Source organism: Macrobrachium nipponense, chromosome 3 (genome assembly GCF_015104395.2).
Source record: "Macrobrachium nipponense isolate FS-2020 chromosome 3, ASM1510439v2, whole genome shotgun sequence".
Taxonomy (NCBI): Eukaryota; Metazoa; Arthropoda; class Malacostraca; order Decapoda; family Palaemonidae; genus Macrobrachium; species Macrobrachium nipponense.
Window position 1 is genome coordinate 107,648,630 of NC_087202.1, and position 19,421 is coordinate 107,668,050.

Consider the following 19,421-nt stretch of genomic DNA (forward strand, 5'->3'; position numbering starts at 1 on the left):
TCTGCTGGTAGGCAGGGTAGAAGCATCAGGTCTACCTCACCTGTCCCTTCAACCTCCTCGGGATACACCGGGAGGAGCGAGGCGAACATGAGTGACCATGAGGAGCGTGCTTCTTACAGTCCGGCCACGAGAGCCTATGAGCCTGGTTCGGTTTTGGGACCGGACAGGTCATACGCTCAAGTGGTTAGAGAAGACGACGGGGGTCTGGCAAGGTTCTTCCTCCTGAAGGAAGTCTCGGGAGATACTCTGCCTGAATGGATCTGACGGTCCATCGCCTCAGGACGAGGTCACCCCCAAGATACAGAGGTCTCTTGTAGAGGTCATTGCGCTGATCCATCAGCACAATGACCTCGGGGAAGGATCGGTGGTTGCCTCTTCTGACTGTCCATCGAGGTTGGAGTTGTTCTGGGGGCCTAAGATGGAACCCAGAGCGTCTGTAGGGCTACCCCGGTTTTCCTTGGCCGATGGAGTGCTGGACCAGGTGGACGCTCTTGTCTCCAGACAGGAAGCTTCACTCAGGGCCAGCAGGTTGGACAAGCTGCTTCCCCCTCCTCTGCCTCATCAGCGGCAATTTTACGTTCCTTCGACAGACCCGTTGCCGACCAAGCAGGTTGACCTGGAGTTAGCTCGCCTAACTCCGGGAGTGCCTCTTCAGCACCTGCTATCAGAGAACCTCTGGTTCTTGCAGCAAGAGGCATTAGCCCTGGAATCCACTGCCATGGCAGCTTTTCAGGCCGTCTCCTGGCTGGATCTGTGGTGCCTCACAGTATCCAGAGTCGCAGCCTCCTCGGTAGCTATAGTTCCTGGGGAAGACTGCATTCGGGAGACTCTGCCAGTCTGGAGGTAGGGCCATTACCTACCTTGCCCATCAGACTGCCAACCTGTGGCCCAACCAGGTTTTGAGGAGGAGGGATGCAGTCCTGACTCGTGTAACCAGGGCGGCCGGTCATGAGGTAACGTCGGGTCTGAAGAATGGACCGTCGCTGGGTTCCTCCTCTCTCTTCTCCAGAGATGGTGGACACTGCGGTGGAAAAGCGTAGAGCTGAGGACAGAGATCGCCTAGTTCACCAGGCAGTTGCAAAGACTTCTGGGCAGTCTCGTTCAACTACGGCTAAGCCTTGGAGCTTAGCTAGTGCTTCTTTCGCTCCTAAGACGCCAGAACCATTGAGGGTAGCGCGGGGAAAGACCCAGCCTTCCTCTTTTGCTTCGAGAGGTGAGCGTGAGCCCTCCTCTCAAGCCTCCTCCTCTCATGGGAAAAGGGCAAAGCAAAAGGGGAAGAGAAGCAAACGCTAGGGACGTCGTTCCCCCTCACCTGCTGCAGGAAGTTGGGGGTGCCTAGCAAGCCATTGGGCAACTTGGCAGCGCTACGGAGCTGAGACTTGGGTAGTGGACGTCCTTCAGGAGGGATATCTACTTCCCTTCGAGTCGAGGCCACGCCTCATTTCACACCCGGTCCATCTTTAAAACACGTTCCCGGTTCTGCCAGGGACGTAGCAGTGACTCAAGAAGTGCGGACCATGATGAGCAAAGGAGCTGTGAAAATCGTACAAGATCAGTCACCGGGGTTCTACAGCCAACTTTTCCTGGTGGAAAAGCTTAGCCCTTTTCTTGGTGGAGAAGTCTACGGGGGGCTGGAGACCGGTGATGGATCTCTCTTGTTTGAACCGATTCGTTCGCCAGACTAAGTTCACGATGGAAATGGCACGCTCAGTGCTTTATTCTATCAGGAAGAAGGATTTCTTGAAGGATGTTTATTTCAAAATACCTGTCCATCAGTCCTCCAGGAAGTATCTTCGCTTTATCCTCGACAGGAAGGTGTACCAATTCAGAGCACTTTGTTTCGGTCTCTCAACCGCCCCACAGGTGTTCATGCGAGTGTTCACTCTGGTATCGGCTTGGACCCATTCGGCCAGGATACGTCGGATGAGGTATCTCGACGATTGGCTGCCCCTGGCGAGCTCTCGCTCGCATTTGTTACAGGACAGAGATCGCCTCTTCGAATTCTGCCGCGATCTGGGGATTGTGGTAAATTTTGAGATGTCAGATCTCAAGCCCAAGCAGAGGATAAAGTACCTGGGCATGCTGATCAACACGGTAGCAGCACGAGTCTTCCCTGCAGACTCGCGGATCAGCAGGTTCAGGGAAGCAGCTCGTCGTTTTCTGTCACGACAGGAACAGCCAGCTCAGCATTGGCAGGTCGTGATCAGTCACCTGTCGTCACTAGAGAAGTTAGTCCCTTATGGGCGTCTTCACCTGCGATATCTGCAATGGAGACTAAAGGAGTGCTGGTCACAGGTGTGTGATCCGCAATCCTTCCTGGTTCCTCTCACGCACTCCCCCTCCAGAGATGCTTCTGTTCTCAGACGCATCGACCGAGGGTTGGGGTGCACACCTGGAAGAGTTGCTAGTTGCAGGAGTGTGGAACCAACACGACAAGCACCTTCACATCAACGTTCTGGAACTCAAGGCAGTGTTTCTCACACCCCAAGAATTCCTGAAACGGCTGATGGGACACCAATTGGTGTTGATGAGCAACAACACCACAGTAGTGGCATACTTCAACAAACAGGGTGGCCTAGTGTCCCTCCCGTTACACCAGTTGGTGATGCAGGTGCACGAGTGGGCTGTAGCTCACTCGGTAGAGCTGTCCGCCAGATACATTCCAGGCAAGAGGAATGTAGTGGCAGACAAGCTCAGCCGCCAGAATCAGGTGACTGGGACAGAATGGTCTCTACACCCAGACATGGCGGAAAGGCTGTTCGACCTGTGGGGGCATCCAGTAGTGGATGTGTTCGCCACCCAGCACAACAGAAAACTTCCAGTTTTCTTCTCAGTTGTGCTGGACCCATGGGCGGCTGCAGAGGACACGTTCCAACATCCTTGGGACATCCTTGTAGTGTATGCCTTTCCCCCGTGCCGTCTGATTCGCAAGGTGATCAGCAGGGTGCTGGTCACCCGCAATCTTCGGATGATTCTGGTGGCACCTAAGGCCATTTGGTATCCGGACCTGCTGGCTCTTCTTTCGGAGGCACCGCGAGAGATTCCCCCATGGCACAACCTGCTGTGTCAACCGCACATGGAACGGTACCACCAGGCAGTACATTCCCTCTGTCTTCACGGCTGGCGGTTGTCCACCATCTCTTACGAGCGAGAGGCTTTTCTCGCCGAGCAGCAACAGAGATGGCTGAATACCTCAGACAGTCCTCTGCAGCAGTATACTAGGGAAAGTGGTCCGTCTTCTGTGGTTGGTGTCGTAGATGGGGGGGGTCTCCGCTCAGAGCCACTCTTCAGCAGGTAGCAGCTTTCCTGAACTTTCTTTGCCGAGAGAAGCTCCTCTGTATCCGCAGTTAAAGGATACAGAGCTGCCCTGGCCCTAGTCCTTAAGCTGCAAGGAGTTGATATTTCCTCCTCCATGGAAATATCTCTCCTAATGAGGAGCTTCGAGAGGTCTTGCCCACCCAGGGAACTCAGGCCTCGAGTGGGACATGACTTGTCTAAAGGAGTTGTCAGACAAGGATCTGACCCTCAAGACCATCTTTCTGCTGGCCCTGGCATTGATGAAGAGAGTAGAACTTCATGGTTTTTCCTTTAATGTCAAACACTCAAGGGGATGGGGATCAGTTATGCTCGATTTCGTCCCAGATTTCATAGCGAAGACTCAGAACCCTTCAGTCCCTGACGTCAGGTTTGAGTCCTTCACAATCCCCTCCCTAGAGGACTTTACTAGTATATTGATATGGAAGAGATGCTACTTTGTCCTGTTAGAGTGCTACGGCACTATCTGAAGAAAACTCGACACCTCAGGCCTGAGTGTCGACGCCTCTTCATTAGCACCAGGGTGACCAAGAAAGAAGTGTCCAAGAACACTGTTTCTTTCTGGCTTCGTGAGATAATCAGGAAAGCGTACGACTCTGAGATGGGTGCCGACACCAGTACCTTTCGTCCGAGAGCCCACGAAGTTAGAGGGATTGGTCATACCCTTGCATTTCTTAAGAACTTGTCAGTTGCATAGGTGCTGAAGGCAGGGGTGTGGTCCAACCAGACCACCTTCACCTCCTCCTACCTTCGGGATATTGCCCATAGGTCCTTGGAAACTTTTTCCTTGGAATCCATGGTGGCTGCTCAACAAGTTGTGTAGCTTACCCAGCTCCTTTAACTGGATATCGTGATATCGTGTGAATGGCCTCAACAAGTTGTGTAGCTTACCCAGCTCCTTTAACTGGATATCGTGATATCGTGTGAATGGAGAATGAATAAGTGTGAGACTGGCTCCTCTTCCTTCTTCCTGTGGGCAGAGGGTAGTGGTCGTCACATGCTGGGCAGGACGATGATGCAGGTAAGCTATGTATCTGAGCTCCATTCTATCTCTTTAGTTAGGGATAGAAGCATTTATCTGTCCCTTCCCTAACAAGGGGGGAAGTGGACAGCAGTAAAAGAAAAACCCAATGCTTTATATTTGGCCTCTTACTGATGACTTGAAGTTCTTGCTTGCTATTCATAAGAGGTACGCATGCCTCCCTCATGAATTGGTTCAGAAGATCCTGCAGTATCTCACTCCGATCAGTTGGGCAGAGGCCAAGCGCCCCCCCCCCCCCCCTGCTCTTACGACCAGGGAGGGAACCCAGGTTGGGCAAACACCAGGCTGTTCACAAGACTAAGACTCCTCCCACCAATAAGTGAGTTCCTTATGTAAAGGACCGATAGTTGGTATAACGTGTAGGAAACAAATCACAATTTTTGAAAGTAAATTGTATTTTTCCTAACTATACAAACTTAGGTCCTTTACATATAGGCCTACCTCATGCCACCCCTCCCTCTGTTCCTGGGCCTAAAGTAAAGTGGAATGTTTACATCCACTTGGGCGGGACTCCCGACCATCGGACAAGCAGTTACTGCTTAACTACCTTGTTATTGAATCTTACGATCGGTCCAGCTGGCACTGAAAGTAATTCCTTATGTAAAGGACCTCAGGTTTGTGTAGTTAGGAAAAATACAATTTATTTTTTAAAAAATGACAAATTTTCTAAGACAATTTGTATTTTTCATAGCTACAAACCTAAGGTCTTAACAATAGAATAATTTCTAGCGCCTAGCTGGATCCGGTTAAAAAAAAACAGATGAAAGCAAGGAATCTTGTGATATCTGGCAACGCATGCATAGGTCGGGTGAAGAGTGGTCAAGGGCCACTCACCTACGCCACCGTGTCAGTCTTTCTCAACACAGGATGTCTTAACACACACCGGGGCGGCTAGAGGTGGGCAGTATAATGTTAAGACCTCAGGTTTGTAGCTATGAAAAATACAAATTATCTTAAAAAATTTGTCACTTGTTCATGCGTGAACAAACCTTTGGTCATAACAATAGGCTAGACTCATACTACTTGGATGGAAGTACAAGACATCCTAAACCGGCTTGGGGCCTACTCACCAGTCCAGAAATGACATCTGGAGAGGGACTGAAGCCTGTTGAGAAGCTAGATAAATTGATATCTAATCACTCAGACCCTAAGTGACGCACAGTGATATACGGGAGAACCATTGTATAGGGAACCAAAGAGAAACTTTGACTGTCCAATAGCAAACCAATACACAAGGGTTTGTACTACTCCCAACTCTCCTTGCCAAGGAGTGGAGCATATGCTACCAAATAGAGGGTTTGTTATTTGTATATTAAGCAACCACATTATCAGTATGACTCCCTTACTCACCTGTATCAGACCAGTCCAGCAAATGACGTGTCTATTCCTTAACCCGCCCGAAGGAAGAAGGAAAGATACAAGAGAAGGAAGGAGACCAGCCAATTCACTCATTCTCAAATCCACACAATCATCTTAGGTAAGATACAAAAGTGCCTTGTTAAGGGCAACTATGAGTTACACAACCTGTTGGGCAGCCACCATAGGATCCAGGGAAAACGTGTCCGCATATCTGTGGGCAATATCCTTAAGATAGAAAGAGGTGAACGTGGACTGGTGTAACCAAGTACCAGCACTCAGCACTATGTACAGTCAAGTTCTTTTGAAAACCAGAGAGGGACCAATACCTCTAACGTCATGCGCTCTAGCCTGCTCAGATGTGGTTGTGGAATCATCAAGAGTCAAGTATGCCTGTCTGATGACTTCCCATATCCAAAAAGAGACACCTCTTTCTTTGTACGGCCTGTGCTAACAAAAAGTCTGCGGCAGCCTGGTCTAAGGTGCTGAGTCTTTTTACAATAGCAATGCAGGGCCTGGACCACTCTGTGCCTAGGATCTGATCCCAATGACTGAGTTTGTCTGCGACCACATTCCGTTTGCCTGGGATATACCTGGCTGAGAGCTCTACCGAATTGCTGACCGCCCAATGGTGAACCTCGACGGTCAAGGCATGAAGTTTATGAGAAACCAGGCCTCCCTGTTTGTTCACATAGGCTACCACCGTTGTGTTGTCAGACATGAGAACGACAGAATGACCTTCTACCTTCTCCCAAAACTCCTTCAGACCCAGGAAGACTGCCTTTAACTCCAAGACGTTGATATGTTGCTGTTTGTCCTCCAAACTCCAAACACCTGAAGCGATGAGGCCGCCTAAATGAGACCCGCAACCTGTGAGGGAGGCGTCTGAGAACAGAAGGAAGTCCGGTGGAAGAGAACGCAGAGGGACACCCTTCGAAAGATTCTGGTCATCCAACCACCAACGAAGGTCTTCTCTCACTTCCAGAGACAGAGGAACCATTAACGGGTGAGTTCCCCGCCGGAGACCAGAATTCTCCCAGTCTCCATTGCAGAAACTGAAGATGATGCCCATGAGGGACCAGCTTCTCCAGGGAAGACAACACTCCCAGAAAAACCTGCCACTGATGAGCTGGGTGATGTGGTTCCGACAGGAAGTCCCACGCCACCACCCGCAACTTCTCCAATCTCTGATCCGACGGGAAAACTTCTGCCACTGTCGTATTGATGACCATGCCCAGGTAGAGAATCCTTTGACTGGGTATGAGGTTCGACTTTTCCTGGTTGACTACGATGCCCAGTTCCAGACAGAACCGAAAAGTAGACAATCCCTGTCCTACAGCAGCTTTTCCCAGGAAACTGCCAAGACCAACCAATCGCCGAGGTACCTCAGCAAACTGATCCCCTGAGCATAGGCCCAACTTGACATGAGAGAGAAGATCCTTGTGAACACTTGAGGAGTTGTTGTCAGTGTCAGCCCAAAGCACAAGACTTTGAACTCGAAGACCTTGTCCCCAAGAGAGAAGTGAAGGAACTAACTGGACGTCGGATGAACAGGGATTTGGAAGGATGCATCCCTTAAGTCTATCGACTGCATGAAGTCGCCTTCCCTCACGGCTGCCAACACTGAACGTGTGTGTCTCCATCTTGAACTGTGTCTTCCTGATGAAGTGTTTCAAGGTGGATAAGTCGATCACAGGTCTCCATCCTCCCGACGCCTTGGGCATTAAGATGTTGTGGTGGGATCACAAAATACAAATAACCTCCCCACATAAACTTAACCTGTCTGGCTATCAAACCCACCCTCAATCACACTTTCCACTTAACACTACAAAATACAGCAGGACAATTGCCCCAATACCTACATACAGAACAAAAAACACAAACAGGTACTCACCTCTGGTTTCTGACACTTAGGGCTAGGCTGTGCTGTCAACTGGATATAGGGCTAGGCTGTGCTGTCCACTGGATATAGGCTATAGGCTAGCCGACACAACCACCGCCGACAACCAAGCACAAACACACAACCCCCCCCCCCCCCCAGACCAACAGCCCCACAAAAACTCAATAACCCAACAAATCACTGCAAACGAACACCAACCGCCTGAAAGAACACGACAACCACACAACTCACAGAAGCACAACAACCCGCCAAAACCAACACTGCCCCAACCACCACTAACAGACACCGAAAATGCACCACCAACCTTCTTAACCTCACCACAACCAGACACACACACGCACAACAACTTCACAACCCCAAAATCTATCAATTACCACCCAAACAACGAAACACCAAAGGACAACTGCTGCCAAAACCGACACTGACTTGACCAGACGTCTCACTGTTTTCGACTCTCGTAACAGACTTCCATTGACTACCTACAGAGCGCCACAACAGACATGCTTCCGACCGCCATTTAACCACTCCCATTCATTCTTCCACCAATCTCTCTCTCTCTCTCTCTCTCTCTCTCTCTCTCTCTCACACAACCTTTGGAGATGTTGTCAAATATAAACTATTATTACTCCTCCATAATGTGACTGTAAAACCCCAGAGATGGATGCACCACTTCCTCTATCACATCCTTGTCCAGCATCTAATGCATTTCCTCCTGAAGAGCCAAGAACTTTAGAGAATCTGGAGGATATGCCTTCCTGAGCTGCGGCTTGTCCGACAGAGGAGGAGAGAAGTCGAATGGCAGTAGGTACCTCACCCGAAGGACATCTACCATCCACTTCTCTGCCACTTGGCCCAATGGCCCGCCAGGCACCCCCCCCCCCCCCCCCAACCGTGGCGCAGAAGGAGAGGCGCCTAACCTACCGACGGCCTCCTATACTTCTGCCCCTTGGACCACCTCTTGACTTAATGGAACGAGAGCGAAAGGGGCATTGATCCTCTGACCTAGGCCGAGTCGAACGGGAAGACCCTGCTGAACTCAAATTCCTTGACGGCCTACCAGGTGACGGTCTCCAAGGACGAGACTCCGACTTAGACACAGTCTGTCTTTGGTGTCAGCCCGGTGCCGGTCTATCACATTCTTGAGCTCTGTCCAAGATAACAAATATTGGGACTCTAACAGATCTCCGTTCCTCAATGCCAGCAAGGACTTGTCAACATATCTCTCTATCCTAGACAAAGCCATGGCTCTTCTAATCAGAAGAAGGTTAGCCCATAAATTAACTTTGAGGTGAGCCATATATGGAAACGCCTTGCCTCCGAACTGCAACAGACTGGCAAGTGAGGATGCACTCACCAACCCTTCAGTCCGAAACAGAGGCTTTAACCTTATGCAAGACTGACTGGACGCCCCCGACAAAGGAAGCTGAAGAGATGATTTTGGATCCTGTGTAGCTCCCACCAAGGCTTCCAAGCAAGGAGTGTAAGACGACTGAGCCTGAGTCCTACTTTCCAAATTGTTGAACCCACAAATGAGATCAACAACTTCCGAAAAGAAAGACAAAAACTCTTACTTGTCTCCCTCCTCCTGCTCTGGCAATGGAGACAGACGATGAGAAGGATGTGTAGGCTCCTCTAAGGAACCTTCCCCATTAAAATTAACAGAAGGATCAGCAGCCAAACAGCCCGAAACACCAACTAACCTGTCTGGGCTGGGTCCACGTGTCGGCCCCCAAGATGAACCCACTATAACACTAGGAACATCATTACGTACTCCTCCAGCAGATGACTCATTAACATGTCCATGAATGGCCACGGGCGTGGCAGACGCACGAACGTGATTTGGAGAGGAATCCCGAACACTTGAGATCAAAGGGGAATCCCCCAGAGTTGAACTCTTGGAAGCACCAGTGAGAGGAGTAGACAAACACTCCTGCTGCACCAACTCCGCGCTTACCACCTTCGACTTCTTGACAGGTGCCTTGAGAGAAGAAGGAGTACTTGCATCATGGGTATGGACAAGGGAGATTGCAACAAGCTCGCAATGTGCACGGACAGGGGCGGTCGCAACACGCTCGCGATGTGCACGGACGGGGGAGGTTGCAACATGCCCGCAATTCAATGCAGAGGACGAAGCAGCTACTGCAGATTGCACAAGGGAAGATACACTAACACTCTCTAGAACACATCCACATTGTTCCTCCCTTGCAGGCAAAGAAAGAACAAAGTCCATAGCCTTCTAATGCTTGATACACTGATGTGGCATAGAGGGGGAAGAGGGAGAAGAAGACAGCACTGGTTTCTTATGCGATCTCTTTGCAGGAGGCGGGGACGAAGCAACACGTTTCCTTCCAATCCTCCCAACCGACAAGGCAGCCAACTTATCATCCAAAACAGAGTCCAACCTCTTAAGCACTGCCTGGCATATAACCTCAGTCTGATCTGCAAGAGAAGGCTGTGATGACATGGAAGGGAGATGTAGCGAACTGGGCAGCAGGGATGACGTCATGGCTGAGAGAAGCAGTGCAGAGGAGATGACTGGGAGTGACGTCACAAGTGGTGATGACGTCACTGCTTACCCTCGGTGTGAAGGGGAATCAGATGCCTCTGGTGGAGGAATACACAACGACGGATCCCGTGACGTCATCAACGGGGCTGACAGCACGGCTTCCCTCTGACTCAAAGAAGTGGCAGCAGTCACTAGCGGAGCAATACAAGATGGCTGACCTCGGCTACCCACAAAGACGAGGCCGGGAGGAGGGGGGGATGGCCTGGCCAGCCTGAGGAGGGGTTTAGTGAGCCTCCATAAACTGCGTTAGCAACCCCTCCAAGGACAGGGGATCCCCTAGCCCAAGAGTTTTCCAAATTGCCGCCATCTTGGACGCCTCCAACTCTGGAATAAATGAGAATGATGAAAAAGCCTACTCCTTCCTGGGAATCAAATTAACTCCCGAAGAAGAAGGGGCAACATTACAAACATCAGCCTGGTGGCCTCCTGATACTTCCAGCGACAAATCAATGGAAGAAAAGGAAGGAGACACAGGAACAACGCTACTATGGGGGGTGAATACTGCAGGAGATGAAGCATCAGGAAGAGGCAAAAAACCTTCCCATGAAGGAAGAGTCGAAACCCTCCGATGCTCTCTCTTACTTTAAATGACTATCACTGCTCTAGGCCATGCCCGGCATTCCGTGCAAGGATTCAGTATAGTACAAAAATTAGAACGGCACCTGCTACACATGATGTGGGGATCAGTCACCGCCGAAGCCAAAAAACGATACTTGGAATTCCGGGGCGCACACGCTGACGAGGCCGAGAAGGAGCAGAAGAAGCCATAGTATCAGCCAAACACACACACACACACTAAACACAAGCAAAACGGGCAATGAACCGGGTAAAGGCCAAGAGAGGTTAACCAAAACTCTCACCCAGGCGGGGAAAGAAAAGACTGATGCGGTGGTGTAGGTGAGTGGCCCTTGACCACTCTTCACCCAACCTACGTATACGTTGCCAGACATCACAAAATTCCTTGCTTTCATCTGTTTTTTAACCAGATCCAGCTAGGCACTGGAAATTATCCTATTGTTAAAACCGAAGGTTCGTTCGCGTATAAACAATTGTGATTTTGTTCAGTTCCATCAGGTCGCTTTCACTTTTTATTTACTCAGGTGGGTTGGTGTCAGTTAAATCTAGAATTTTTTAAAGGCTTCATAACTCACTCTTTCTTACTTGCTTTCTGTGGCATAATCACAGTTTCAATGTCTTAATTTGATAGCTTTCATTATTCTAAACAAATCAAATGTAGAGGTTAAACTGGACACTTTGTGGGTTGATTGATTGATTTATAGACTTTTGGCATACGTACCAAGCACTGGGACAACTAAGGCCATTCAGCGCTGAAATGGAAATGGACAGTGACAAGGTTTGAAATGTGTAATAGTTACAAGAGGGTGGACAGTTAAGATGGAAGAAAGAGAATATGAATGGAGGTACAGTAAAGGGAATGAAAGGGGGTTGCAGCTAGGGGCCGAAGGGACACTGCAAAGAACCTAGGCACTGCCTACATTGTACCGCATGAGGTGCACTGACGGCACTACCCCCCTACAGAGGACATTTTGTGGGGAACCAAGAAAGAACTTTGACACCTTTGTTATTGAACATGGGAATCTTGGTGACCACAGGCATTGTCTAATATCAGCAAGATTTGAAAGGCAATTCCTTATTAGCAAGTTATGCTCTTGGCTTTGGTGACAAAACACCTAAGAAACCACAAGGAAAAAGGAGTTTTTGTAATTTATGTTTTCTTGGTGTGCATTCAAAACTTGCAGCTAGAATTCATCTTTCCCTTTCAAGGCTCGAGGATTAGTATCTCTATGAATCAGTGCTGGAGTTCATCTTTCCCTTTCAAGGCACAGGGATTAGTAGCTCTATGAATCAGTGCTGGAATCTTTGCTGCCTTGATGATAACCCAATAGTGTTAACACAAAACAGTACTGGACAGAAGCTATGTCCTGTGATAATTACATTTCCTGGTCCAAATTATCAAACCAGTCTGTGCTGGCAATGAAGTCTGTAGACCTAGATCCTTCTCATTTTGCTTGCCTTACAGAAATGAATTAGGACTTGGCCTTTTCTTAAATCATATTTGATTCCTTTGAGATACTGTCTACAGCATACTGTACAGCCATCATGCTCCCACACAAAAATATGTTTCCACATGAGAGCACATGCAGGTGTAGCTGCAGGAATGACTTTAATATGAACTTTCCTCTATGTGGACCTTACAGTTAATGCATTAATGGTGGGCAGTGTCAGTAAGTGAGTTTTCTGGTCTCTTCATTTATTTACATGCATAGCACACTAAACAGTATACATAGATGAATTACAAAATCAACTGATAGCTGTATATGAGTACCTCATGAGTAAGTCTGGGAGCTGAGACTAGGTGCTGGTGTCAACCAGAAAACAAGTAGAAGTTCAGTTCTTTAGCAAACTGTAACAAATATTTAAGTAATTATTTATGTCAGGAAATGAAACAAATAATATTAAAAGTATTTTCAATTTCCTGTACTATACATTTCTAACCATGTTGCATAATCTTGATATTTTACAGATTTTTTTAATAAATGCCTGTGGATTATAGTTTTAGATGATAACATTACTTATAATACACACTGTGAATAATGGAAAGTACTCCGTTGTAGGTGCTTGTGACTTGCATCAGCTTTACTTTTATCATTTACAAATGTATTTATAATGCAAAGTGAAACTTGATACAACTGAACTTCCACATAGGAGAACTTCCCATTGCTGTTTCACCCATGTCACAATCAGTCATAACTTTCACCATATTCTCCCCATCTCATTTTGTCACTTAGTTACTGAAGTATACAGGCACCCAACTCACTGTAGAGCTCCTTTTAATGTGTAGTCAGGGTTCAGTACAGATATAACATTGGTTTTCTGTGATTTGGGAGCAAAGGGTGCTGTCCCTGGAATAGGAACCTCTCCAAGTGCTTGTGGTTCTTAAGGCATATTGGTGACATCTCTTGTGTATTGAGGTGTAGGTGTAGCAGCTTCTGCACATATTCTTTTGTCTTTTGTTAAGAAGTTCATCCAGCTTGCTCTCTACTGGTTATGAGAGTTGACAGACTGACACTGAGGCCTCCCTTTCATCTGTATGTTGCACTCTGGCATACAAAGGTTTGCATGCAGCAGTGTACAAGTGGCTCATACTTGACACAGTCACAGTCTTCCTCAAGAGCACTCATCTTTGAGGTTGCAGCCACAATGGAAGTGCTTGTCCAGATATGCCTTTTGTAGGAATGTGGAGAACATATTATAGTTTGACTGGTATCTAAGGTGAGGTGAAAGCTACACCAGTAACCTGAGAGAGAGAGAGAGAGAGAGAGAGAGAGAGAGAGAGAGAGAGAGAGAGAGAGAGAGAGAGAGAGAGAGAGAGAGACTGGCAATAATAATTGAATACGGTGAGGATTTGCCAGTTCTTGCTTCATCTGGCAGGAAGTGGCCTTTTGAAGACAATGGTCTCTCAAAAGGGTGTGTAGCTTTAATGTTCCATTCTGCTGAATAAATTGTGGCTTTACTTCAGCACTTTTGGATTTAACTTTACCTCTTCCAATGAGAATGACAGGTTTTGGTAGTGCACTATTTGCTACATTCATCTCTTACAAGGTGGTACTGAGTCTTGCAGAGTTGTAGTTCACTCTTCACACTGCCACTAGCTGTAGATATGCCATGGGGTGCCTGGGAATGTTGCTGGGGTTGGGTCAATAAGAGATGTTAAAACTGAAGCAGGATAGTCCTGGTTTCCAAAGCAATGATGTTTTCAAGGGGCAAGCAATTGTGAGAAGGTGATTGGTTTGTCCACTTTGCATAGTGAGACAAGTCTAAGGTCAAGTACATATCTTTAATAATGCGCTCTGAACCAGGACTAATCTGGTGAAAAGTGTGCAGGTTTAGTTTGGTAGAAGTTTGTCATATGGCATTGGATGCTATACCTGCTAGGAAAGCTTCTTGGATTACAAACTCTTAAAATTTAGCAGTGGCAGCTTTGCAGTTGCAGTCTTGGGCTAAGCTGTTCGACTTCTCTAAGAACTGGTCCAGCATTTCACCATCTGTTGTTTGTGGGTGACCAAACAGCACCTTGTGTGCCACACAATTCAGCTTCACAAAGCAGGTCTTCAGTATTATATTGGCCTTGTGGTAAGTTAGTTACATTCTTGATGAATTTTAAGATGTGGCTTGGTACATGTGCCCACAGCAATTTTAGCTTGTCTGGACTTAAACCAGGATTCAACAAATACTTTGAAGTTGGAACTCCACATATCCCACAGGCTTTGGATCAACGTCAGTGCTCCTTGGATATATGAACTTGGTAATGGGTTGTCAGCTTGGCTTATCTGAGATGTTCAGTTGTTTAAACTATATAGTGCAGTGAAACATCTTCAAGTATCTTGAATTTTAAACCGCTGAACTTCCAGGTCATACTGAACTCAAATACAAAGAACATTACATTACTACTTGTGGCATTACATGATCATAAAAACGACACAGAAAAAACTCATCAATAGCATAGCAGCTTAAACCATATTATGAACATGTATGCATTTATAACCTACTAAACTTTTTTTCAGGTTTTCTTGATGTTTATGGCAACATGAATCATCTGCAGGGTTACTCAAAAGCCAAAAGAATAATAAAATCCATGATTTCAAAAGCCATAAAATGCAAGGGACGCCTGTAATCTGTTTATTACATTATCACTGATATAATAGATTGTTTAGATCTGCAAGGAGAAACCTTTTACAGAGCATCGTGCAAGTCTCACATTTTGCATTGCCCCATTGGTCCCCAGGTTTTTTTGCTTAGCTGCTACTTTTCATCCTTCTTTCTCTTTTTCCATTTGACTATCCAGCCTGTGTTTATTCCTGCATCAGTTTCTCAAAGTTGTCTCCCATTAAATTTTCAAAGTAGAGATGATTTAATTAACATATACAAATGTAAGACTGTAAATACAAATGTAAGATTGTAAACTTAAGTTTCTAGTCTGATTGCAGTGTACTGACAAAAATTTTATCATACATACAGTATGTTTTATGATCAGGATGACTTTGTTGCTTTTTGTGACTCCTAGTATGATTGGTTACATGGTAATTAAGTGGTGAACTTGAGTATTTCTTACACTCTTGTTACTGTACTGTACAGTCATAATTTTTTGTACATTCTTTCTCTTTCAGATCAGAGAGCAGTAGTACTTTTGCAAATGTGCCAAATTTCCTCTTTTCTGCACAAAGTAATTCATCATCCATTATTGAACAAGAAAAACAAAGAAAGAGGACTGAAATCAGAAAGTGGATGAAAGAGAAGAGAAAGGAGAGAATTAAGAAGTCTTCTGATTTGCAAGGGAAGAAATCAGGTTTGCAGCTCTTCGGCCAGATGGATTCAAATTTAGAGGTAATGATGCAGAATTGCGGTTGAGTTCAGAGTAGTTATTTTTTTATAGGTTTTGTTTTTTTCAAGACTTGAGTGTTAGTGCAAGTGTTGTTGTATAAGGGCTCACTGTTAAAATAACAAGATGATGCATGTAATGTCCATCAAGTGGTTATGAAGAACAGAGAAGAGGAATTAAGTTTCTATTAATATACTTTATAAAATTAAAAATTTTTCTGTACAAGAAAAATTTCTAGCATTAAATAATTATGAATTAGTGTAATTAGTCCACTGGGTCACAGTTAAGTGCTCTCACAGTACTTTAAGCTAACACTCATGCCCTGGACATTTAGCTTGCTAAAAGATTAACTACATTTTACCTATCTTTTTGCTTTTTTTTGTTTCCCACAACATCAAGTAAAATTCTAGATTCTGAAGGTTGTTTAATGGAGTTACAGTATAAAACAGAAAATGTTGGGGAATCTTATGGTACCTTGCAGTCTCTTAATAGTTAAGCAGTTCAATTAAAATTATGTTGATAATTACGTACTTTGTTAAGATTTACTACTTCAAATTACTTATTATTTTTATTTAGAAATAAAAATGTCCTTCATCTTGTATATATGTTATATATGTAATCATGCAAATTCAATATCTTGTTAACAGTTTTTCTTTATAGCATTCAGGACCTAAGTGTGGAATAACTGGAAAACAAATACGTGACAGCAGTCGTGAAAAGGAAGAGAAAAGACGGCAGCTGCGCCGGAGTCTTGAGACAAAATTGGAAAAGGACATGAATGAACTTCTTGATGACCTTAGTCAGCAAGCGTCATCACACAGAGATCTCCTTCACAGTTCACCTTCATCCTTGAAGAAAATACCACAAAAGTTGTCCCCAAAGCCTGTTACCTTTACATCCAGGGCTCCTAGGAAACAGGTTTACCATGACAGTTACACATACATGGCACCAAAGAGCTTTAATGAAACATTTACTGTTTCCCAAGAAAACCTGGCAAGCTTTAATGAAACTTATATTATTGCCAAAAGGAACCAGCCAAACTTAAATGAAACCTTTACAATTGCCAAAAAGAACCAGCCAGCCTTTAATGAAACCTTCACTATTGCCAAAAAGAACCAGCCATCCTTTAATGAAACTTATAAAGCTACCACAAAGTATATGCCCCAAGGACCTCACTTGGGTAGAGATAGATTTACCACTTTGAGATCGGAATTCTTAAAACCGGATGATCTTGGTTTTGGTACTTTTTCCCAGGGCAATAAATCATCAAATGGGAAAAGGGATAGGTTACCTCTCAGTCAGAAGAATGAGGTTAAAGCAGAATACAAAAATATTGTGGTAGAATTAAACAAATTAACCGAGTGCATTCAGTCAACAGATGAAACCAGACTTTCAAAGCCTAAAAGGCCTTCTGTACAAATGCAGTCTGTTACTAGATTCAATACACAACCTAAGAAAGAAAGCATAACAAAGAAGGTGCTAGTACATCAGAGGGCTTCAAGTGTAAGCTTACCCCTAGATAGGATTTCAGAAGTTGATTCAGACACATTTTCTTCATTTTCTGCTGGAGGTGAAGAAAGATCAGGCAATGGTTCCAGCTCTGATATTTCCTGGAATGTTCCTCCAGAAGTGAAAAAAGTGCTTTACAATTAGCATTTTTCGTTATCAAAAGAAAATATGTGATAGTGTGTAGGATTTTTAATTTTGTGTACCTGAAACCTTTTGAAAATAAAAATTATACATTTTAACTAATTTTCAATTCAACTTACTCAGTTTGGTAAATGTTGGTGTATTATAATCAATTCATCAATCTGAAAGACTTAAGTTTAGAAAAATGTTAATATTTTTCTAATTACAATAATCAACACTAGAGGAAAAAAAAGAACAATACATTTAGGAAATTCGCCAGAACAAGTAAAAGGAAAATTCATACAAGTCATTAAAGAAAAAATAATTAGTCAAGAAAAACATACTACAGTACATATAAGCAAAGTCCAATAAATCATGGGAATAAAAATATGTACAGGTAGACTTCAAAACTTGCAACAGAGAACAGGTTAGGTTCCAATCATACCCCCATTTGACCAACTTAACGTGCTTTTAGTATAATCATCCTAGCCCTTAAATGCCGTTTGGACATATTAAACGTCAACGAAAATTGTCTTTGTTCCAGTACGGTATACAAACCATCGGTCCTTTTACAATAGGAAGGTAACTAGCGGCAGCTGGACGGTCGTAAGCTTCGAACAAGGGAGTTCGGTAGTTAACCGCTTGTCCAACAGTGCGCACGCCGCGCGACTGGGAGGTGAAGAATCACTTTTGCTTTCGGCCTTGTGGTGTGAGGACGTGTTCGCCATCGCTCTTTGCCCGCTTCATCGTCGTATGCTTTGCTTTGTTGTGAATTTTTCGACTTGGTTTGTCAGTGTTTGAAAGTGAATTGTAAGTACGTACTGTCTTTTTCATCTTTTATTAGCCCCCATCAACCGTGGATGTACCCGGGGGTGGAGGGCCACAAGTGTGGGGTCTTCCTCTCTTTCCGAAGATTGATCCTCAGTTGCGCTCGGTGCCGAGGGCGGGAATGCTCTCAGCCTGAGCCTTGTATTTTTTGGGTGAAAGTGTGAAAGTGAAAATCGTAAGTGCAGTGCTCTTTTTCATTTTTCATTTATATTTTCTTGCCCTTTGTGCTTGGTGTCGAGGGCGCGAATGCTCTCGGCCCGAGCCTTTTATTTTTGTGTGAAAGTGAAAGTGAAATTGTATATGCAGTATTCTTTTTCATTTTCATGTATTATTATCATTATGGATCAAGGTTTCCGCTCATTCCCGGGAATTGATTCTCATGCCCTTTGCGCTCGGTGCCGAGGGTGCGAATGCTCTCGGGCCGAGCCGTGTAACATTGTTCTATTGGTCGGAGGTGCAGTGGGTGTTGTGCGGGGGCAGGGGGAGCGAAGGCCTGCCAAGGAGTCGTCGGAAAGCTCTCCCGCGACTCCCTTGGTAACCGATACTTCGTCTTCTTTCCTGCCCCCCCTGCTCAGCTCCCACGTATGGGGTTTTGAGGTCCTTCTTCTTCGCCCGATCCGTCGAACGTAGAGAAGGGTGCTCGTTACCTGACGTGCATTTGTATTCGGGGTCTTCCATTCGTTCAGGGTGGGGCTTGTCCCCCCCCACGCGAGGGGGAACCCCTCCTGTGTACCCGACTCTTGCTTCTGCTGTGGGGGATGATCTTGGATAGGTGTGGGCGTCATTGGGACTGCAGGGCGTGCCGAGTGTCCAGGGGCTGCTCCATCATCTGGCGGGGTCTGGGACGGTCACCCATGGAGTGGTGACCACCACCACCACGATCTTTACTCCAGGGTACGCTGCCCCTCCTCACCTGGTATTTTCCCCCCACTGATGTCAGTGACTTCTACAGCCGCCGTGCAGGGGCCGATTGCCACCGTACCGAGGAGGGGCGTGCCGCCGCCGCCCGGGTTGCCGTGCTGCCTTCCCCGGACTTCCGCTGCAAAAGAGCTTGCCCCTGGACCTGCCGCCGGTACCCAGGATGTCGCTGGCTGCTGCCCCGTCTCCTGGCCTACCTGTTCTACCTGCCGCTGATGCTGTGCTGGCTGTTCCTGCTGTTCCCGTACCTGCCGATGTCATCCCAGTCCATGGTGTTGCTGCCCCAGATGCTGGTCTGACCGGACAGGTGCAGCCGGGCCCTGTTGCTTCGGCGTCTGCAGCCGCCTCTTCCCCTTCGACTTCCAAGGCTACCCAGCCGCGGAAGAAGAAGGCTGCCTCTACCCCTCCTATGAAGGCTCCTTCGGGAACTTCTCAGGGCCCGTCCCACTCCGGTGGGATGGGGGAT

The 19,421-nt window shown here is 46.4% G+C and overlaps 1 protein-coding gene across 3 annotated transcripts in view; it reads left to right on the plus strand.

The window, feature by feature from the left end:
* LOC135221943 (uncharacterized) overlaps nucleotides 1-17,328 on the plus strand; it is a 181,658-nt gene extending 164,330 nt beyond the window's left edge. For all 3 annotated transcript variants that reach the window (XM_064259975.1, XM_064259976.1, XM_064259977.1), the window contains 2 exons: nucleotides 15,369-15,585; nucleotides 16,241-17,328. In XM_064259975.1, the coding sequence (XP_064116045.1) occupies nucleotides 15,369-15,585; nucleotides 16,241-17,233 (1,210 nt within the window). In that variant the 3' untranslated portion in view covers nucleotides 17,234-17,328. The remainder of the gene's footprint in view (nucleotides 1-15,368; nucleotides 15,586-16,240) is intronic.
* Nucleotides 17,329-19,421: the final 2,093 nt, after the last annotated feature.